We start from the raw sequence: 23,012 nt of genomic DNA on the forward strand, positions 1-23,012 counted from the left end.
TGCTTAGCTGCAGACACTCATGTAGGGTGGTTTTTTAAAATTATTATTTTTTAGTGTGGATATCTATCACACGTATGTGGGTGCCCATGGAGGCCAGAAGAAGACATTGACTTCCAGGTCATACTCCACAAGAATTACAAATCAGAGCTTACTGGTGAGACCCAGGTATTAGGCTTGGGAAACTCTCCAGATGACATGTAGCCACCGCTAAGAATCACTGTTAATCCCGTTCCTCTTTTAAAAAACAAAACAAAATAAAAAAAACCTGTAAATTTAATTTTTAAGAAATTTCAAGTATTTTGCTATCTTTGATATCACTAGTTTCCAACTAGGCTACACATGGGAATTTTTACTTAACACTTGAGCAGAACCAGGACATCTCAGGAATAAGCCAGAGCAGTGATCATCCACGCTGTACCTGTTGCCAGGAGGAGCACACAGCTCTGCGTAGTACTTGATTTTGGGCTCTGTCCCGCTGGTCCGCATGGTGGCCACACCTCCATTAGCAAAGGTGAAGGTGATCATTTGGCTGCTTTTGCTGGTAGGAAGAACCTAGGGATAGATTCTTACAGGTCACACATTTAAACAGTAACAGCGCATTCTGACCTAGTGAACACTATCCCAAATAAAGCAAGAAAACTAATGCCAGACAAGTACATCAGTCTTGGAAAATGAGAGGACTCAATCCTAGTAATTTGTGAACGTTAAGTAACTTCACAGTGTAGCTTTCTACTTCCATAGATTTATTAAAGTTATGAAAGTTTTGTTCAAATTAAAACATGGTATTTCACAAGAAATTGAGATGATAATGTATTACAAAAAAAATTAGATCATACCTCAGTGTTGTAAATGGAAACTTTGGCCAAAAATAGTTCCTAAGGAGATTCCCACCCCCTCCCCCCCCCCCCCACTCTGGTACAAAACTTTGATATTGTGGTGGTTTAAATATGTTTGGCCCAATCACGAAGCCAAAAACTAGACCTGACTGTGGGGTTCCAATATGGGTGGGAGGGGCAGAAACAGGAAACGGAGCCACTTCTGCTCTGCAGAAGCCCATCTGGTCTCAAGAACTAGATAGAGCATTAGGTATGTCAAGGGTCGGTATGAGGCAGGGGTGAAACACAGCGACAAGGTTGGATAGAAGCTACCAGATGCGCCAAGATCTTCCCTCCTGGCCGCTGGAATCAGAGACCCAGCTCTTCTATGCCTGCCAGAGACACATACATTCTCTACAGTTCGAACAAGAAAGGCTCAGAAACTAGGATCGCCAGGCACCACTGAGGGTACACAGTTATGGTGGATACACTGTGACATCCCATACCTGCCTCTAGCCACACCTCTAGCCACGCCTCTAGCCACGCCTCTAGGGATTCAATATGTCACTTTATTTTCCTTAGGAAAGCAGATGGACCAGCCCAAGGTCCAAGACTAAGGTCTATCTTGGAACAGTTGGCTTGCTACTTAAGATCCCTGGAGTGAATGAGGTCATTTGTCATATACACACACAGGATACTGGGGGACCCTAGAGAAAGACAGTGGGTAAACTGTCCAAACAAGGCCAAAACAAGTAGGAAAAAAAAAACCACCCAAAACTCAACAGTAAAAACAGAACTCAGGGGAAATAAAGGCTATATAGATTAAACATATTCTTAGTTAAAAAAAACTTTAGAAAAGTACAGTATATACACAGAGAAAAAAACAATAATAGGAATGCCATTTTGAGAAGAAAAAGTGGGAATAAGAATTGAAATTAACAGTCAACAGGAACACCAAACATTAGAATTAGAAAAAACCCTCAAAAGAGGAAGAGTGGGGCAAGAAGATAGAAATTAAGAAGAAAGGGCCCCAGCCCCGGAGAGCAAGTACCTACCTCCGGACTCTTCAAGAAAAAAGTCAACTCTCTCTCTGCCTCTCTTTGTCTCTGTCTCTCTCTCCATCTCACCAAGAAAACTGAGATCTAAAGGAAATGATGGCGTAGACCTAAAGGCCCAGCGTGACGACCGGATTGGGGTGACACGTGCCTGGAAGAGCAATACCGCACACTCTGGGCTTGTCTCTGAGGGTATTTCCTGATAAACTCAGGCCATGTGGACTCTGACCTAATTAGTGGTTTAATGCATTGATAATGCGTTATTTTGGTAGAGTCCTGAGATACCGAACTGTGGAAGGTGTGTGTGTGTGTGGGGGGGGGGGGCTATTGGACGAAGTGGGTCTCTGGGAACCTGTCTTTGAGGTATCTGTAACTTGGCCTCGCTGTTTTCTTCCTTGTCTGTAAAGTGAGCAGAGTGAAGGCGTCCTTCTACCATGCCTCTCTTTGTCAGACTGCCACAGGCCTAAGGGCAATGGAGTCACGTGACCACCGACTGACACACAGAGTCCCAGTAAACCTTTCCTCCTTTAAAATGCTGCTTTCCAGTTTATTTTGTTGCAGTACCAAAAAGTCTGTCACACTTAAAAACCATAACCACAATAATGTAACTACAACACTGAACAGAGAAATGCTAACCAGCATACTATGAAAATTTAGAACATTGAGAGAGAGATTTTTCTCATCGAGGGCACAAAGTCAGTTGGACAGAATGGTGAGGACAATGTTAACGCCTTTGTACACATCACACATCCGTCACTAGAAAGACAAGCAGATCCTGACTGAAGATGGCGCCTGGACGCGGAACAGAAATGGAGCAATGCTCTTAAACTCTGAAGCCGGGCAGTGTGAGGGAGAAGGGCAAGGCACGGCCAGCCCTGAGGGACTCCCCAGATTTACTCCCACCACCCCAGAAAACACTAAGAAGATGTGATCTAGGAAAATGAAGATAGAAAGAAGCCGTGAGTTGGGGAGTGAGGGTCTCCGCTATGGCAAATGGCATTCTGACGACGACAGATGTGCGCTTCATCCAGAAGATCACCCAGCTGCGTGGAGGGCTGGGGAGGGGGGCCGACGGGCACAGACGGGAGCCCACATAGCAGCTGAGACCTGGGGGCAGTGGAAAATGCCACAGAGAGCTATTTGGAAGGACTAGTGACATTTGGCATACAAATCCAAACAACCGAGATACGTACACAAAACAAATAACCTTAACTGGTTATAGGACCGGAACCCTTTATGTAGAGTAGGGAAGGCATCTGACGAAGCTACTGAGCAACGCAGGCCATGGTAATGATTACCCATCATAATCAAGGCTCAGAAGCAATTCATGACGCCAGGCGGGGGCCTCCTGTAGGTAGGAAGTCTACGCACAGATTCTTTATCTCCACAGAAAAAAGTTCCACGGCAAGAAGCAGGAGAAACAATTGACAGAAAAGGCGGTTGGTTGTCTTGGTGTGGCAATATGGTGTCAGACTTCACTATGATACTTTTTAATTCTGTTTGTCTTTTATAAATATATTCCATTCATATGAAAAATTTCAAACAAAATACAAAAAGGTAAATATCAAGGAAGATATCTAAAGTCTCATCAGGCTATTCCTGCTGTCCTCCTAGGCTGGACGCAGCTGGTCCTACACTTCTGCTACCTCCGGCTCTAGGGGAGATCCTAATGCAGACATTTACAGCTAGGCCACATGCAGTCAGAGGACAATCATCAAAATCAGAAAGCCGCCCATCAGTGCCTCTCCCAGAGTGGACCAGTCTCCAGTCCCCTGGCATCTCATTAGAAATGCAAATTCTTGGTTCTTATGTCAGAGCTTCTCAATGAGAAGCTGCAGGGTAGCTTTCTGTACTGTTTGCTTGTGACAGGATGATGACCCACGCTGGCCTCCAACTCAGACTTATGATGCTCCTGCTTCGGTTCTCCAACTGTAGGGATTTAAAGATTTACTGGTATATGTCACCATACCCTGCTAATTTGGGTTAGTCACCATCCTCTCGGTGTGTGTGACTCAGATACTCTCTGGAGTGACATGTTCTGGTGAAGAGGAAAAGCTGGGTTCAGAGTCACAAGGCTTCTCCTCTACCTGGGCCCTCACCAGTCACTGCCTTTCTGAGTCACAATTTCCTTTGGGACATCATTCATCATCAAATGACATGTGAGATCACTTGCATTCCTAGCCCAGGATTTCTAGTTTTTCCACACATCTTATTTGTTTATTCTTTTTTGATGCTAGGGGCTAAACCCAAGGCCTTGCCATTGCTAGGCAAGCAGTCAACCCCTGAGCTACACACCTCCAGCCTGAATTTTCAGTCAACCCTGTGAATAAATGAATCTGTTCAAATGGTAGGCAGTGGTGAACACAGAATAAATTAGTTGGTAGAAGTAAACGTGACTTACGGCTTTCTTATCAGGTTGACTGTCATCGTAGCCGGTTGTAAGGTCCCTGATAGCAGAGATTTCGAACTTGCCGCAAGCTTTGGGATAATTATTCTTCCCGTCATAGTTTCTCAGGTTTCCGAATAATTTTTGAATTGTGCCCTGATCATGGCAGATAAAATATGAAGCCGTGGTAATATGATAGCCATACCTATAAAAAGAAACCATACGTGTAGGCAAAACGAGCCACAGAAATTCTGCAGAATGTATGTAAGATGTGCACCAACTAGCTCATTCTAAAGTAACTGAAACGGGGAGCCCTAACCAACTTCAAAAGGATCAATTAACATTAAAGAAGAAGCTGGGTTGGCAAGATGATTCAGTGGGTAAGGGTGCTTGCTGCCAAGCTAAGACCTGTCTTGATCCCCAGAACACTCATAGCAGAAGGAGAGAAACAATTCCTCAGGTATCCTCTGACTTCCATCTGTGTTTGGTGGCACGTGTACACCCACCTATAGATACATAACATATATATACATACATATACTTATACACAATAAATAAATGTTAAGAAAAAAAATAAAGAGGTTGAAGAGATAGCTCAGTGATTAAGAGCTTGATTTGCTCTTCCAGAGGGCCCAGGTTCGATTCTCAGCACCCTCATGGTAGTTCACACACATCTGCAGCTTCACACACGTCGACCCGATTTTAGGGGATCTGATGACCTCTTCTGGCCTTTGCAAGCACCAAGCATACACACAGTACGCAGAGACATGCAGTCAAAACACCATACACTTAATGGTGAATAAATCTTAAAAGAAGATAAAAAAGAGTTTCAGGGCAGAAGAGATAGCTCAGTCAGTGAAGTTTTTGAGAACCCGAGAAATCCCTAGAAGACAGATAAAAAGAGATGGGTATGGAGGTGCATGCCTATAGAGAATGAGACAGGGGGATGCCTGGGGCTTGATGCCAGCCAGCCACGCCTACTTGTCAAACTGCAGGCTGAGGACAGAACAGTGCCAATAAGACAGACAGCATCTAAGGAACAAAAGCTGACCAACATGCACACACAGTCAGACTATAAATCAGTAGCATCCTCTCCATCCGCCCGTGCAGGTAAGTTATGTCTTTACAGAGCACAGCCGTGCTACACGGTTACTGTTGGTGTCATCTACACGGCTTCCGCATCACACAAGCGGAGTTCGGTTCTTGCTGTGAAGACTGACCCCAATATCTAATCTTCTTATGGCATTGACTACTTAAAATTCACACTCTTCAATTAAGCCATTTGCACAACGTTCTAGTGTGTTAGAACGCACACAAGAGGCAATGAGCATCCCCACTAACTAGTGGTGATGCATCCAATGGAAAAAGTGATCTTCGCTTTCCTAAGAAACAGAACATGTTGCCGGAATAAGAGCACTTGAAATATGACCAATATTCCTTCGGTAGTCCATGAATACTTACTCCACATAGATGGCCTTCAGCTGCTGAGATAAAGACAAATTCTTGGTTGCTAGAAAGCTCGCCAGCTCTGCACATATAACAGCAGCACTGACGCCATCCTTGTCCAGAACAAAGGGACAGCACATATACCCTGCAGAGAAAGCAGTAACTTAGACCTGTGTGTGGCTCCATAGCATAATGCGTATTGTATCTTTACGCACAGAAGGTCCTGGGTGTGAGCCCCCAGTGAACCACGGTGTGATTAGCTTACAGAGAGCCGAGTGGTGATAAACGCCCGTAATTCTAGCATTTGAGAGAAGGAGTTCTAGGTTCCATAAGCCTGTGTCTCAAAAAACAGTTTAGCCTGGGGCCTTGAATACAGGAACATTGAGGAAATCCACATTGAATGACCTGTGTGGCGGTTTCCCCTGCTGGCAAATGGTGTCCACTGAACAGACTCATCGTCACAGTTCCAGCTCCGAGACCCAGGGCTCTGCTTGTTCCAGTCACTCCCCACCTGTGTCTCTTCTGAGACCTGGTGGCACTTGGCAGCTATGCCAGTCATCTTGCCAGCTGCTCCCCCCCCTCTTTTGTGTGGTCACCAATTGGAGCTGCTGGAGGCCTAGGCCATTATTATAGATTTCTGAGCCATTGAGTGACATTTATAATTAGTACTTGATAAACAATGTCTCCTTAACAAAAGCCAAGGCAAGACAATTCTGAAAACCTGACAGCCCAGAGGCAGTGGCTGTGCCAGCCCTCTGTAATGCGCTGGTTAGATGAAAGGAGGGTCTCTTTGCTTTAAGGAGAACACAGAACAGAAAGAGGTGAGTAATAGTTTTTTACTAAGTTAACAGCTATGCACGGGTTTGCACAAACATCAGAATGTCCTACGCTTACAGCTAGCTTTCCTTCTTACACGTACTGACTGGTAGTTTAGGATAAGAGTTTTTCAGTACTGACTGGTAGTTTAGGATAAGAGCTTTTCAGTAACTCTGGTTGAACTTTCAGTGTCCTTTCCTATGTCCAGGACTGTGATGACGTGGGACCACAGAGCTGCCTTCTGCTCCCTGGGCACTCTCAGCACACACATCTTCATTAGACTTATATCAGTGACTATTTGTAAGGACGGTGGAAAAGAAGGTTTATTGTAGATATGAGAGAGAACGTAGCCAGACGCAGATCCATTTGGGAGAGTCCAGAGTGAACACGACCCCAGCCAGGGCATGTGAGGAGAGAGGGGAAGGAAGAGAGGAATATCAGGAGAATAGAGGGTAGACAAAAAGAAGCAGGAACCAAAATGGCGGGATTATATAGGAAACTGCAGTTGGGGCAGCCCAGCCTCTTGACTTAGCAAAATTTAGGGTAGGGGACATGTAGGGACTGAGGGATGCTGGGAGAACCTGGTGGCCAGTATCTGCTTTGATGTGTTAAATAGGCATCTAGTGTATGTTTGTGTTTGTGTCTCTCTGTGTGTGTATTAAACAATATACATTTGCTTATTTGTCCTGTTTGAGACCCAACAGGCAGCAGCACAGATGTGAGTATTCTTGTACTGCCAACGGCCCAGGGCAGAATAATTGCCACCAGCAATAATCTGTGGACGGCCCAATTATTTGCATACTATTTGTTGTTGTTGAGGTTGTTGTTGTTGTTGAAAAGATATGAGATTCCACTTTAGAGTAGGAGAGTTCAACCCTTGAGCCAAACAAAAGAAGCAAGGTAAATTGTGTGCTCCCCTTTTATTGGGATCTGTTGAGCTCAAATTCAAATATTGATCTCATTTGTTTATTATATATATATGTATGTATATATGTTATATGTATATATAATGTAATATACAATTTAATATATTGCATATATTGTTTAATATACACACAGAGAGACACAAATACAAACATACACTATAAAACTCATTATTGTTTCTTACCAATAGCTTCTTCAAATGCAAATAGGACTGTCTTCCCCTGGTCTACTAGCTGTTTGGCTCTGTTTCCCATCCACTTGAAGCCAGTTAATGTTTCCTAAACAGGCAATACAAAAGAGAAAAGAAATGTTTGGGGGCAGAGGATGAAAGCTCAGTGGGCAGAGTGCTTGTCTAGTCCTCAGCCCAACCCCTACTGCCACACACACTGGGTGTGGTGGCATGTGCCTATGATCCTAGCAATGGGCAGATGCAGAAGGATCAGAAGTTCAAGGTCAACCTTGGCTACATATGACATTCAAGGCCAGCCTGGGTTACATGAAACCCTGTCTCAAAATATAACAGGCGAAGTGAAAGAAGCAGGTAGAATGTCTGGGGAATCGGGAAAGTCCAAGGCCTACACACACATTACCTCGAAATGAAAGCCCTCCTTCAAGGCTATGGCCCGCAAGATTTTGGAGGAAACGGTGCTGGACAACATGTATGTGTCCTTGAGGTTACTTTGGTCTTGGTTCTTGTCTTTCCAGGAAGTGAAGAGCCACCATCCCAGCAGAGCCCCCAGCTCATTGCCTGAGAACACTCTCCACTCGCCGCTGCAAGGAAACAGGCCCTGCACTTCAGCAACCTTCAGGAAGATACGCTACCCTGAGCTACGCAAAAGAAACTCAGCGTGCTTTTCCTGTTCCTGCCTTTAAATATCCGGGCTGAGCTGGCTGTGCTGGCGCTCACCGTTAATCCCAGTGCTTGGGAGGCAGAGACGGGCAGAGAGAGCTCTGTGAGTTCCAGGCCAGCTTGGTCTGCAAAGCAAGTTCCAAGATAGCTAGGACTACACAGAGAAACCCTGTCTCAAAAAAACTAAAATAAATAAATAAATAAACAAACAAATAAATAAGTGAGAAGAAAAAATTAACTGGGCTAAAATGGACCTGCAACATCACAAATATCTGAGCAACGTTCATGTATCAGCCAACGCTTCCAGACAAACACATTAGTCTTTGAAGATGGTCTACAGTTAGCGTCCCAGGGATGACACGGGACCCTTCGATTTCCATCTTTAGCAAGGGCTCCAGGCATTCTTCTTATCTCTTGCACAGACCACATGGTCATACTTGTCTTAAGCATTACGTCACTGCCTGTGTGCTCCCACTAATTTCAACACTGCCTTGGAGGTCTGGTGCTTTGTTAAATCCACCGACAGACCCTGGACTGAAAAGCCTGCATTATGCAAAGGATGGGACCTTATTGGGTATGGAGACCTTCGTTATTAAGTTCAATTATAAAGTGAGGGTGTCACAAAGAGTCTTTCCATTTCCCGTCCCAGCACACACTCAGTTGCTCTGCTCTGTGTGACACAACTCAAGGATTTGCCCCCCTGCCCTAGGATCAGCAAGGTGTCCTGTGAGAGGAACCCACCAGAGGTTTTGTGTAAAAACAAATATAATTAAACGGAAAACTTCCCATTCAGACTCAGCCTCCCCACAAAGACAGTATTGCAAAAGATGGCGTTCTGTATATTTTTCATGACACGGATAAACAAAGTTAATTTCACCTGTCTTGCTTCTCGGCCACAGCGAGTCTGTCGGCATCTGGGTCATTGGCTAAGACAATTTTGGCCTTGATTTTGTCAGCCAGCGCAAAAGATAAAGTCTGAAAATGAGTTCAGAAAATAAAAGATTACTTAAGGAAAACCATGGAGCACACTGTAGTCTTTAAGATTTGCGTATTCTTAAGAGCTAATAGGGCTTTCCCCCAAAAGGCCAGGCAGAGTTTTTGTTGTTGTTGTTGTTTTGTTTTCTGCTTTTTTTCCCTTCCCGGAGCTGGGTTTGCTTAGCCAGATTGTATTTCATCTTCCTAAATTGTAGGTCAGATGCTGAGAGGTCCAGTGACCACACAGGGCTGTGGCAGCCTTGTGGCTGGACTGGTATTTCTAGGTACTGCATATATTTGGCCACATAAACCAGACCAAACCAGCTCTTACAGTATCATTATTATCTAAAGTTTAAAAATGGTATGTGAGCCACACTGTCAATAATAATCTTTAACAAAAAAGTATACAATTAAAAATAGGAAAAAAACCCTCTCCATTCTATTAATCGATACTTCTTGGCACTAGAGAAACTGTCAGTGAATAGTTAATTTAATTTAGAGCATAATTTAGATTTTAGCTCTTATATCCTCATGAAGGATGTCAAGTCTGAAAGCTCCTTTAAGAAACTGGTGATCATCCAGCATACATTTACAGAGCTATAATGCACAACAAAAACCCATAAAGCACAATATACTTGAGAGCAATTGCTCAGAGTTTAAAAGGAAGAGTCCGTTATTTAATAAAAGTAGGTTACCAAGACACCTTTACCCTCCTCGGGATTCGGGTATTTGACAGTTGGAAACTCGGGATCCGGATCTTTCTGTTGGGGAACAGCTTCAGGAGGGGCAAGACCAAAAGCCTTGAAGGCCAGCTGCACAAACTCATGGCCCACCCCGTGGACAGAGGTGTGCACGAACTTCACCTTGCTTTCCTTGTTCACCGTCCTAGAGAAAGACAAAATGAAAAATGACAAAGGATATCAACAAGGCTCTCTGGAGGGGAGGGTTTAGAAAATCCCATGCACTGGGGCACTTAATAGCGTAAGAAAGATGCTTCAGTGTGTGTGTTGTATGTGGCAGGTACAGCTGTGAGCCTTTTAGAGACCTGGGCTGTACCCTCCCATCCGGGATCTCCGAGGACTTGAAAGATTCATCGTCACCAAACGCAAACACAAAAGTTCAAAAGGCAGAATTTTTTTTCTTATAATCTTGGTACCAAGTCTTTGAAATGATAAATAAAGCCCAGAAACCAAGAATTAGAAGACAACTGAATATTAAAAAAAAAAATTGTTTAAAAGCTTCCACAAAAAGTTTCACTTAAAAAAAAAATTCAAAAGTAACAACAGGGGGAGAATAGACACTTGAAAAAACCAAGATTAAATAAAGAAGTCCGCTAAATTTGACAGACGGGCAAACACACAGAGAGGACCAATACAAGTCAAACAGACATGAAAAAAGTTTTCATAATTAAGAGTACAACTAAAAGTGAGCTGTTATCTTTTCTAGCAGGTGGGGGTGGGGTGGGAATAATAAACTGATAATGTGCAGAGCACAAGGGGGGAACGTGGGGTCCCGTGTTACACCACAGACTGCAGGTGGGGGCACCACCCACTCTCGTGTTCTGGGGGGGGGCAGCTTGCTTATAAGTCTCAACCTGGTAAATGCATGTGCTATATTGTGCAAGAAGGTAATTTACACACACAAGTAACTGTCGCTCTCCCATGCTACAAGACAAACAAGCGCCCTGTCAACTCTCCGTGGTTGTGGAACTGAATGAGAGGCTGGAGGGAAGGCTCACAGGTGTATATTGTTTTCATTCCGTACCAGCAGGAGGAAAATGATAACCCCGGTTTTAGAGATTTGTTTTGTTGAGAAAAAAATCCAGTGACCTGGGAACTCAGATCTCTACCCCATGGTCCAGGGAGACCCTAAGCCAGAGTGGTTTCTCCCTTAGATGGGATTAGCGTCTCTACTCTGTGCTGAACTACCAAGGTTGCCCCAGGCTGATCAAACAGGTGCCAGAGCACTGGATGACCACAGCTGGGTCCTGGGGATTAGAACTCAGATCCTCACACTTAAGTAGCAAGCGCTCTTGCCCACTGAACCATCTTCCTAGCCCTGAAAGTATTTTTTTAAATACACATATATACATAGAGTTGTATATATACAGCTACAAACATATATGTATAAGTTTACAACACTTCAAACTGTAGCCCACCATGGATTGGCCATTGGCTTTTGTAAATAAAGCCACCTCGGTGTGTCTTCCCTGACTGGTCCCTTGTGCTGCCTGTACACTAGAATAGCACATCTGAGGGCTGAAGTCAGACTCTAGGTAGCCATCAACGCCATGAAGATCTGTTACTGGTCCCTTTAAGAAAAGCGTGTCCAGCTCTGCTGCTGTCCCATACACATGCAGCTACAGCGTATGCACCAGGGAGAGGGGATCAAACCAAAAACCAAACATCGACAAAATGCGGCTGAATCACATTAGCTGAAGTGAAGCCACAACCCAGTTAGTTACCTGTGAAAACAGTACTTTTTAAGGTCTTCGAAGTAGTCATTACGGATGGACGTGCTGGGGTTGTGAAGAAGGGGACTACTGTCAATCAGAGACTCGTCCCAAGCTTGAGGCCAGGGCTCTAGATTTTCCTCAATGGCCTGAGAAATGCCTCGATCGTGTGGAGAGATGATCTGAGCTCCGTTGTCCCAGTAGACCTAGAGAAGCCAGTCACGCGTTTAGCACCCACTCCGGAACGGCTCGGGGTGGGGTGAGGAGAGAGCATGTGTGGGCGTTGGGGGAGGGGCTGGGACAGGTACCTTATAGCCATTGTCCTGCTTTGGATTGTGCGAGGCAGTGATCATGATTCCGGCACAGAGTTTCAGGTGTGACACCGTGTAAGGCTAAACAGAGCAGGAGATAGTTCTTAAGAAAGATGAGGCAGAACGGAAATGCCTACTGTGCGTTGTTTGGAGCCTGTACCACCCTAAGATCATGACCCGCCCTCTCCGCATCTTGTGTCCCATCCCAGCACCACGCAGCATCTCCTCGTCTGTGGTTTTTCCCTGTTCTGTTTCAGTGACCCGTGGTCCAGGATGTGTCTTAGCTCTCTCGGCAGGGCCCACACTCATAACTTCATGACAGGATACTGCTACAACTCTTCCATCTTATTATTAGTTACCCGTGTTAGTCCTTTATATCCTTGACCCATAAATGAAGCATTCATTCGCATGAACTGTAGGCCACATGCTGCATGACCTTTTATATTGCCTGCAGCCCTCTGACAAGTAGTTAGAAAGGAAACGGTTACTTACCACAAAGGGGGTTGGGGTTATATCAGAGAAGAGGTACACAGGAACCCCTTGGCTGATAAATGCAGTTGCAGCCAGCCGGGCAAACCTAGAAATGCAGAAACAGGAACAAAAGGGAGAAAGTTAGGGTCAGAATTTCCTGTGGCAGGGAGAAACGGTGAACAAGCAGGCTGGGGAGGAAGCCAGGGCTTCACATGTGCCAGGCAAATCCTCCACGAACAGCTGCAGCCCTGGCTCCTTCCAAATGCCCACATCCAGTAGTGAGAAGAGGAGGAAGAACACCAAAGCCAAGACCACTGGAGTCCTCTCCTCCCCTCTTTTGTTTGGGATAAAGGTCACCTGGCCACATGACCCAGGCCACTGAACACCCGGGCCAGGGCTGCCTTAAAGTCTTTCAACTCTGTCCATCTGGGCCTTCATCAGCGGTTTCCTTTTGGGCTCATCTATCCTCAAGGATATTGATGTGGAGGCACGGTCAGTCGTCATGCGTGGGGCAGGGGATGTGCTACTGGCAATTAATGGGAATTAGTGGGTAGAGTATCACTAAACCCCTTACAATGTACAGGACAGTCTCTTACAACAAAGAATGGTCCGGCTGCTGAGACTTCATGGGTCACTATGCAGAGGCTTAGGAGCCCTGATTTATACTGTCACAGTTCAGTACACACCTCATACGGACTCTGACTAGGTGTTGTTTTATTTAAATATGTGTCCTTATACATGTTTACACAGCAGAGGCAGGAACCACAAACTGCAAAAGAATTGAAATGCCAGTCACTTCCAGCAAATGTTATGGCTCTAGGAGCACAGCAAGAACTATCTTTTTTGTTTTGTTTTGTTTTGTTTTTTTTGGTTTTTTTGAGACAGGGTTTCTCTGTATAGCCTTGGCTGTCCTGGAACTCACTTTGTAGACCAGGCTGGCCTCAAACTCAGAAATCCACCTGCCTCTGCCTCCCAAGTGCTGGGATTAAAGGCGTGTGCCACCACTGCTTGGCTAAGAGCTGTCCTTTAATCAGCAATATTACATATCTGAAAAACAGTGGTATCAGCTAATGTGACAGGTCTAAACCAGGGTTTATGGGAACCAAGCCTGGTGGTGAGCGTCTGTAATCCCGCACTCTAAGAGACTGAGAGAAGAGAATCTCGAATTCAGTAGAGTACGGGCTATATAGTGAGAGCCTGTCTCAGAAGTGACAACATAGGACAGCAGGAGAAGCTGTACACAGATCTTATACAAGCCATGAGCTTTTATAGGTGACTCACGCAGTGGAGGGTGTCTTCAAAAAGGTCTCTGGAGGATACAGACGACCAATTTTAAATGTTTTCTATATTGTTTGGGGGATTCAAATGGAAAACACTGAATCAGCATTCAAACAACTGCCACCCCTACTGCTGTCACTCTCTTCAGTATCACGAGACCATAGCTAACCAGAAGTCCCGTGGGTCTGGGACTGTTACAAAGCTACACCCTGAGAAAGATGTCTGTCAGGAAGAGAAGGCAACGTGCCTATAAATAGCAGGGGAGAATTTCATGGAAGCAAGCGAGAGGCCAGCTTAGACAATTTTTCCCCATCATTTTTGTTTGTTTTTTGAGACAAGGTCTCTCTGTGTACCCTGCTTGCTATGTAGCCAAGGCTGCCCTTGAACTCAAAAGAAGTCCTTCCGCTCTGTTTTCTGAGTGTTGGGATTAAAGGCCCATGCTAACCTGGCTTTTTTGGGGAGTGGGGTGGTCGTGGAGTTCAACTCAGGATTTAGCCTTAGTTGTCCTAGAACTTGCTTTGTAGACCAGGCTGGCCTCACACTCAGAGAGCTCTGCCTGCTTCTGCTTCCCCAGTGTTGGGACTGCCCAGGCCTAACCCATTACTTTTAACAGCTAAATAATTATGGGTTTAATGTCAAGTCATTGAAAAAGAAAATCAAGGGGCTGAAGAGATGGGTCAATGGTTAAGAACATGTCCTGTTCTTACAAAGGCTTGCAACTGCCTAGAGGGGATCCAAAGCCTCTGCCCTCCCATCGCCCCCATCCCCCCCTGCACCCATAGGCAAAAATATCCACATGCACACACACATATACACATAATTTAAAAAATGGTTTTTAAAAAAGTCAAACTATTGAAATGATGATTCAAAATAAAAGTATAAAAGAAATTATGAAAAAAATCCTTTTCTGAAAAATGTCTCCAGGTTCCACCCCAAAGCCCCACCCACACCACCTGCTGTCCAGAAACCTAAATACCTTCTGCTGCTGCCCCCGCTGGCAGGGTGAGCTCTCGCATCGAAGCTGATCACCACGCCCCGTTGCTTCAGGTCACTGAACTGCTTTTCCAGGTACCTGCAAAATCCCTGAAAGAAGCCCAGGGGGTAAAGGCACTTACTTCATACGTATGACATAAAAGAATCAGCCCAAAATTCTATCTTCCCCGCTTTCACAGGACAACATCCTTCACATAGAGTTGGAGACCAGTGATTATGCAGACTGAGCGGTTAGATGAAATCAGCTTTTCGGACTGTCTGCTCTAAGCCAGACACTGTGCTGAATTTAATATCTCCAGGTCCAGACTAACTTGCCCAGCATCTCCATCTTATGATGGAAACACAGAGGAGAGCAAGGGCCTACTCAGTTTCCGACCTACTGAGCCGCAGACCCTGGCTTGTACCCAGGTTTGGTGACAGGTGGTTCAGTGCAGGTGTAACGTATACATGCCTCCTGGGGCCAGAAAATGGATTTGAACTCTACTCTGCCACCATTGATGAAGAGACAAATTTTTCTATCTTTTGTCTAGTTTCCAAGTCTATAAATAGTAACATCAATAATACACAGCATGTAGGGCTTTTATAAGACTTACATGTGTTATATACAGGTAAGGTGGGGCTAGTTAGTAACAAGTTTGCCTTGTAAGCCCGAGTACCTGAATTTGATTCCCAGAAGCCAACTTAAAAAAAAAAGTTAGGTGTGGTAGCACTAGCTTGCAATCCCAGTACTGGGGAGATGGAGACAGCTCCGTGGGGCCCCCTAACCAGCCAGCCTAGCCTACTTGGTGAGTTCTAGGCCAGTAAGAAACCCAGTCTCAAAAGAAAAAAATGAGTGGTGCCTGAGAAATAACACCGGGGTTATCTTCTGGTCTCCAGAGGTGCGCACACCATTACTAGAATCATTATTTCCTTCAAAGACCTTATCCCTTGCTTCCAGCCTAGGGTTCTGACACTTCTCTCTGCTCTGTGACATCAGTTAGAGAAAGCCAATACGTTTTATACAGTTTTGACAATTAACTGATGGAAATCTGCTTGGTTTGTTTGTTTTGGATACTACTTACCAGAAATCTAAAGGAGGCTGGAATTAGTCCATTTATAGGAAAAAAAAACTTGCTATACAAGTCAAACGTGCATTTTAGGGCTATCACCACCTGCTCCAAGATGGTGGACCATCCCACGGTCCACCATCTCACGGGTCAAACAGTACCACTTTGATCTCAGACACAAGAGAGCAGTGGACTTGGAACCCAAACAATCTAGACACTGGACATTATCAGAGAGGACTTGTTGACTGGGCAATAGTAATGTGACCTAATCCTTACTGCACTCTGACTAAGGGAAATCTTATACATAATAAAGTATGCCTATGATTTTTGACAGAGAGATACATTTCAGTCTTGTTAGCAATGTTACATCAATTTAGAATGTTTCTTTTCCCATGGCAAACACATAGCATCCCGCACACCCTCTGAAAGTGATAACAAAATAAGGATGTATGTTGTGTATTGGTTTTGTGGGTTCCGGAGAAGGAACCTGACTCTTCACAGCTTACAGTGGTGACAATATACGTGACTCTCCAGGTCAACCTTTGTGTTGTGATCTCAATGTGTTAGAGGGCAAAAAGCATATGGCCCGAGTCTAGATTCTCATATCCTGAAATTTTCTAGAAACTTCTGGGTCCTGTTGAGGATGAGGACCAGAGAACAGCTGAAGGAAAGGACATTATTCCATGGGGGTGTGGGGAGGAAATGAAGGAGGTTTTCAGAATTAAAATGCTACTATAAACAAAACAAATATTTGCATGGCTTCAAATATATAACTATGATCCACAAAAGCTAAAAATAAATAAATAAATAAATAAATAAATAAATAAATAAATAAATGGTTGGGTTTGGGATGAAACTACCTTTTTAAATTATTTTTTTAATTATATTCATGCGTATGTTTCTGGGTGAGTGTGTGCCACATGTGTGCAGGGGGGTCACAAGAGGATGTTCGATCCCCTGGAGCTCACAGGTGGCTATAAGTCACTGGATGTAGTGACCGAGAGCCAAACTCAAATCTTCCACAAGAGCAGCAAGCATTCTTAGCCACCGAGCCAGCTCTCAAGCCCCTTTCCTTATTATTTTAAATTACATGTGTGTGTGTGTGTGTGTGTCTGTGTGTGTGTGTCTGTGTGTGTGTGTGTCTGTGTGTATGTGTGTGTGTGTGTGTGTGTGTGTCTGTGAGCCTGTGCATGGGTATACAGGTGCGCATAAGAGTACAGGTGCTCATAGTACTTGCAGAGGCCAGAAGAGAGTGTGGGGACCTCTGGAGCTAGAGTTACAAGCCGTGTGAATCACCTGACATGGGTGCTGGGAACCAAACTGGGGTCCTCAACAAAGAGCAGCCTGTGCTCTTCACTGCTGAGCTATCTCTCTACCATCCTGAAACCATCTTTAAATAAGATTAGCTCTGAGTTAGTTAGAATGGGCTGTTTCACAGGCCACTGAGTTCTGAGTCAATGACAATTCAGGTTAAAATTAAGTACTCTCCAGTAATCACAAACAGAACATCCAAAAGACGTGACTTAACTGTCATAAGCAATCCTAACCTCTACTGAGGTGAACAGTAAAGGAGTTTTTCTCCGCTCTCTGCCCTGCTTCTTTGAGGAGTTTCCCTCCGCTCTCTGCCCTGCTTCTCTGAGGTGTTCTGCACTCCTATGCGCCTGCTCCTTAACCGACACAGGGCAGTCCTAAGGTGCCACTAGGCTTGGCCTTCATACCCAAAGGAGCAGCAGCAAGAGCGCCAGTGCCCCAGTAAAGGTGAGAACAGGGATGTGACCCACCAAGCCGCATGCCAGCGTCCCATCAGGGAATGCCACCCACAGATGGAGTGGCAGCCAGAGCAGGCCATTCCGGAAGTCCTCTCTCCTTCACTTCTGGGATGACCCCTAAGATGCCAAAGTTTCATCTCCTGCTTCCCTGAAATGTTTTCAGCCCCAAGCATCCTCCCGTCCCATGGGAAGCCCTCCAGAGTAGAGGGCTTCTAAGGATGGCGCCAGAGGGTGGATGATGGAATCCGATCACGTATAAAACATCTCTCCATTGTGGTTTTAAAGGACTCCTAATTACGTGCATTCCCGAGGCCCACTCTCAGAAGAGATCCGTTGTTCTAGCAGAAAAGTGGGCCACGGTGGCCCATGAACTTACTTAAGCCTAATTTCTCCATCTCAGGAAATTAGATAGAGTTGAATATAGGGGAAAAGGTTCAAGGTTAATCTTCAATCCAGAGAAGTCCTACCCCTCACAGTAGGTGTGACAAACTGGATTATCCAAATATAGCCACGGCAATATATGCCCCCACCAGGTGCCACTGGCCTTCTCATTAGACAGAGAACGTGGTGGGGATTAGTTGCTTTGTTTAGGTCCCAGCTAAGTGTCCAATACAGCTTCCACCTGGCATATTTGTGATCATATTCCCTACCATCATTTTATTCAACAGGTCTGTACATGAACAAAATCTCCACAAGGGAATCTGTCTTTGTCTTATGAATTCACACAGTGGGCATTCAATAAACTTGCTGCATGGCTGGCTGGGTGGACAGAAAGCTGATGAATTTTAAATAAGAACTGCACAAGCCTCATGTTGTAGACTAAATGATGGGTACTCTCTCTATTTGGTCAGATCCAAAGACATATCCATAACAAAAACAAAGTCTATCAGATGGCCAGGACTCAGGGAGATGCCCTGGGAGTGACTGCAGAGACAAACTCACGGTACCTGTGTGGTCTGGATGATGGTCAGGTCATTCATGCGGGAGATCCCTGCCCCCATGGGCGCTCGAAGGCCAGCCGTCCCAAACTCCATCCGGGCCCCAAAGCATCTCTGCAGCTCTTCTTTATTACCTTCAGCCATGAGCTGTTTCACTGACTCTGAAGTTAAAGGATTCTGAAAGACAGGCATGGAGGTACCAGGCACAGCTTGGTTAAGAGAAAGACAGAAAATCTACCAGGTAGACTACACCCTACACACACACACACACACACACACACACACACACCTAACCTCTATGACAAACTTGTATAAACACAGGCTTTTACATTTTCTGGTGCTTTTGAAATCTGAGCTAAGGAATTTGATAGTATGATGCCACTCATACCCTCTTTCCTACTGAGGTAATAGTTTTAGAGAAAATGAACAAGACGCTGTTTTAGAACAGACATCTGACATTCTGAGAGAGATCTCAGAGCATTCTCTTACCAACCCTGTGCTGGAGAAGGCTATACAGTTTCTCCAGTACCTACGTTCCTCATCTGTAAGAGGGGAACCAGCTAGAACCTCTCGTGCATACTTTTCAAGGTTTTAAACTAATTTGTCTTTGTCTGACTCTGAGTTGTGATGCTTCTCTCCTTCCCTAAGGTTCTCAGACTTCCCCAGGGTGGTAGGTCAGTCAGTTTAATCAAAACCTTACTTCTGTCCTGCTTTATGGTTTTTACAAAGTGTTTCCTTTGTATCTGGTCCTGTTTTAATGACTCTAAGTGAGGCCAATAATGGCCAAAGGCTTTGGTAGAATTTTTACACTACAGAAATTGAAAGGCTTAAACTGCAAGATGAACATTAGTCTAGTATCTTTTCTATTACATTAATTGCAAACAGATAAGAGCATGACTCATTTAAGTCCACTTGCCTAGTTTCTCTGCCTTGTTTTCTCTGCATAACGATGGCAGGAGATGTGAAGATTGGAGAATTACCTAACTCCACACGGACTTTTACTTTAAGAATTGTGGGAATGATGGAGTGAAGTACTTCTAGTCCTCACTTGATAAAATGAACACTGGGCGAGATAAGGCCCCATAATTAAACTTTGAAATGTAATTGCAATAAAACCTTGGCTTCCTGGAATCAAGCCTGTGGTTCCAGATTGTTCCAGTTTCAACAGGAACCGGGACCAACCTTTTGATTAAAAACAATGGATTCCAATTGCAGAGAACCATCTTACCCAGTACACTGTCAGGTGCCCCCAAGGCAAGGCTCAGAGCTGGCATACAAAAGGAGCTCAACAAATATCTGCTGAGTGGCTGAGACAACACAGACTTCCTGGCCACACCCAATATCCAGGGCTTCTCTGAGGCCCACAGTGGATTTCAAAAATTCTTAATTGGCCTTGGGTTGCTAGAAAAGACTCAGCAGCCTGGGAGATCAAAGCAAAGAGATAAAGACAAGTCAAGAAGAGAGCAGCAGAGATAAGGGTCAGACCTGGGGCTGAGGGAAACTGACAGGAGAGGGAGGCACAGGGAAGAGGGCACACAGTAGCCGGGCAGAGAGCACCACCAGGGTCCTTGGCAGCACAGGTGGCTCAGCAACCTCAGTGCTTTTAGCTGGTGGGAGCATCCCTGAAGAATGAATGGGTCCTTCCCAGAGAGGCACCCATCTCCTGTTAAAGTAACTGAGGGGGGGAACTAAAGTCAGCTCCACCAGTTAAGTGCTTGCTATGCAAGCTTTGAGACCCAAGCTCACATCCCCAGCATGCGCTAACAAGCCTAACCAAGCAGAGTTCATCTGTAAATCTAATGCTTGAGGCAGACAGACAGTGGGCACTATGCTCATGAGACCTGTCTTAAAAAATAAGGCGGAGAGTACGTTTACCCCAGGGAGTGGCTCTGTTAGGAGGTGAGGCCTTACTGGAGGAAGTGTGTCACTGTGGGGGTGGGCTGTGAGAGACCTTCCTCCTAGCTGCCTGAAAGCCAGTCTTCTCCTGTTTGCCTTTGGAACAAGAAGTATAGAATTTTCAGCTCCTTCTCTAGCATTATGCCTGCCTGGATGCTGCCATGCTCCTGCCTTGATGATAATGGGCAGAATCTCTAAAAGCGTAAGGCAGCCCCAATTAAATGTCCTTTATAAGAGTTGCCTTGGTTGTGGTGGTGGAAACCCTAACTAAGGCAGAGTAACTGTGGAAGATGCTTGACCTCAGCCTCTGGACTCTGCACAAATATGCACCCAGCTGCCCACACATCTATACACAAGCACATGAACACAGACACAACCATACATCACACGGACACACCTCTGAATGGAAAAAGAAAACACTGAAACTTCTCAAAAGGAGAAAAGGATGATTTCCCTCCACCTCATGGAGGTACTGTGCCAAGACAGATTCCATGTTCTGTAGTAACTAAATTTTCTGCTCACTTCTGAGTGAATCTGTGAAGTACCTTCTGAAGACCAATAGATCCCAGGCTCTGATGGGATCAAAGGATCCCTCCTTTGATGGATCCATAATATGCCGGGATTATGAGGAGGTGACAAAAGGTGGGAACTGGGAGCAACTTGGAGGACTGAGACTTGCTGGGACTTGTCACAGGATGATATATTTCCGCAGTGACCTCTTCCTGTGTTTCCCCTTTCTCCACTTCCTAGCCACTAAGACACAAACAGCGCTGCTACACCTTTCCACCATGAAGGATAAAACCATCTCAGAGTCTGAGCAGTTCTTGCAGCTCATTCAGTCTATGTCACCTACTTAGTCAAGTGGGATTAGCCTGACTAACACACACAACACTTCTTAACCGAGGTGTTAGGATAGCTACACAATGCAAGTTACTAAGTTATCAGAAATGGAAACAGTTTCCTTCCCTTACTCATCCTGGAATGCTTTAACTTTCCAGGAAGAACAAAACAAAAGCAAAAACTCCCTGGAGGAGGAGCCGGCACTGCCCTCCTGGGAACAGGATGGCCTGACTTGTCATTTTCAAGTTGTGAGTGGGAAATGACTTCTGCTGAGCCTTGCAGCCTCTATCCGGTCAACAAGTGTTTCAGAGACCTACTATAGACATGTAGTACAGTACTACAGTATTGTAGACCACGGAAGGCAGCTGAGACCCAGCACCAGCTACATAATTTTCTGGGGCCAGTGCACAATTAAAACGAAAGACTCCATGTTTAACCATAGAGAATCTCAAGGTGGTGCTTTAAAATACGGCTTGGGCCCTTCCCTGAGCACGGGTTCAGTGGATCTGCATGGGTCTCACCACCTAAAGTCAGCCCTGGACACTGACAGACTTTAAATAAACAAACGTCTAAGGGAGTGCTGGTTTGTTCCTTCCTATCCCAGGAAGAGCGTGAATGGAAGGATTGGACTTTCTAGAGCGAGTTTTTGAGTTAAGTAAGTTTCACTTAGGAGACGGGAAAGACCTACTAAGTTCACAGGAATAACAACAAGAGAAACAGAAGTCAGCAGATCACAGGCAAGAAGAACATTTCGGGGAAGCAACAGGACACGCAGAAGCACAGGTCAGAGAGAACTTGTAGAGGGCAAAGGAAGTGATGTCCGGAGCTGGCCGCCTGACTGCTTCAGCCATAAGACAGTTACTGGGGAAAGGGGCAGCTGGGACTAAAGCACACCCTGTCACCTTCCCAGTGAAGTAAATGTCTTCTGGAAAACTCCCAGTCAGCCTGGCCCATCAGGGTCCGGTTAGTAACCATGCACAGAAAAAGGTAGTCTGAACTGTGAAGAAGTCCAGGTTCCAGGAAAGGCGGGACAGAGCGGACTCTGAATGGATGAGGATGCTCAGCCCATCACAGAACCTCCAAAACCTTCTCGTGCGTGGACTACCCGGGATCCCAGTCCCGCTACGTTCACCCGTCCCCGGAGCTCGCTCCTCTACCCGGTCTAGCAGCCGGGTGAGCCACACAGCTGTCTCTAGTCCCGCCACAGTTCATGCCGAGCAGGCTCCGTGTGGCGTGTGGCGGGGCAGGGGAGGAAGGAAGCTGGGCCCGGTTCCCTGCCGGACGAGCCTCGGCGCCCGGGAACCGGGGAGCCGGAGATCGGCCCTTACCCGGTCCCAACGCAGCCACTGCGCGGTCTCCTGGTCCAGTCGCGCGTCCATGTCCAAGCCACTGCCTTCCTGAGCGGATGTCCGTGTCGGTGTTGCCGCCGCCATCCTGCCGCAGCAACAACCGGGCTGAGGAGGCCGGGTCACCCTTCTGGCGGGGCGGGGAGAGGGCGGGGACAGCGGCGCAGTCAGGGAAGAGGACGTGCAGCAGGCCCGCCCGGTTCCAGACTTGCCCTGGAGGGCCAGGCTGTTGCGGAATGCTTGGTAGTTAGGTGAACTGGAGGATCGCCTCGCTCTAGTCTCCTAGGCCATACCCAAGGTCCTCTAGCAAACATCACATGTGCATTTGGTGTCCATCAGGTCTGGAATGCTAGTCTGACTGCGCTGGGAAGCAGAGCACATCGGCACAGGCTAGTAGGAGTAAGG

The 23,012-nt window shown here is 45.8% G+C and overlaps 1 protein-coding gene across 1 annotated transcript in view; it reads right to left on the bottom strand.

Moving 5' to 3' along the window:
- Pgm2 (phosphoglucomutase 2) overlaps positions 1-22,750 on the bottom strand; it is a 28,633-nt gene extending 5,883 nt beyond the window's left edge. The window contains exons 1-13 of the mRNA XM_052198730.1: positions 22,590-22,750; positions 18,535-18,702; positions 14,756-14,862; positions 12,523-12,607; positions 12,028-12,111; positions 11,732-11,925; positions 9,963-10,152; positions 9,170-9,267; positions 8,033-8,213; positions 7,627-7,720; positions 5,718-5,847; positions 4,272-4,461; positions 419-552 (exon numbers count right to left, since the gene is read on the bottom strand). Coding sequence (XP_052054690.1) covers positions 419-552; positions 4,272-4,461; positions 5,718-5,847; positions 7,627-7,720; positions 8,033-8,213; positions 9,170-9,267; positions 9,963-10,152; positions 11,732-11,925; positions 12,028-12,111; positions 12,523-12,607; positions 14,756-14,862; positions 18,535-18,702; positions 22,590-22,694 — 1,760 coding nt within the window. The 5' untranslated portion in view covers positions 22,695-22,750. The remainder of the gene's footprint in view (positions 1-418; positions 553-4,271; positions 4,462-5,717; positions 5,848-7,626; positions 7,721-8,032; positions 8,214-9,169; positions 9,268-9,962; positions 10,153-11,731; positions 11,926-12,027; positions 12,112-12,522; positions 12,608-14,755; positions 14,863-18,534; positions 18,703-22,589) is intronic.
- Between the last annotated feature and the right edge of the window lie 262 nt (positions 22,751-23,012).

This window comes from Apodemus sylvaticus, chromosome 11 (genome assembly GCF_947179515.1).
Source record: "Apodemus sylvaticus chromosome 11, mApoSyl1.1, whole genome shotgun sequence".
In the NCBI taxonomy this organism is placed as follows: domain Eukaryota; kingdom Metazoa; phylum Chordata; class Mammalia; order Rodentia; family Muridae; genus Apodemus; species Apodemus sylvaticus.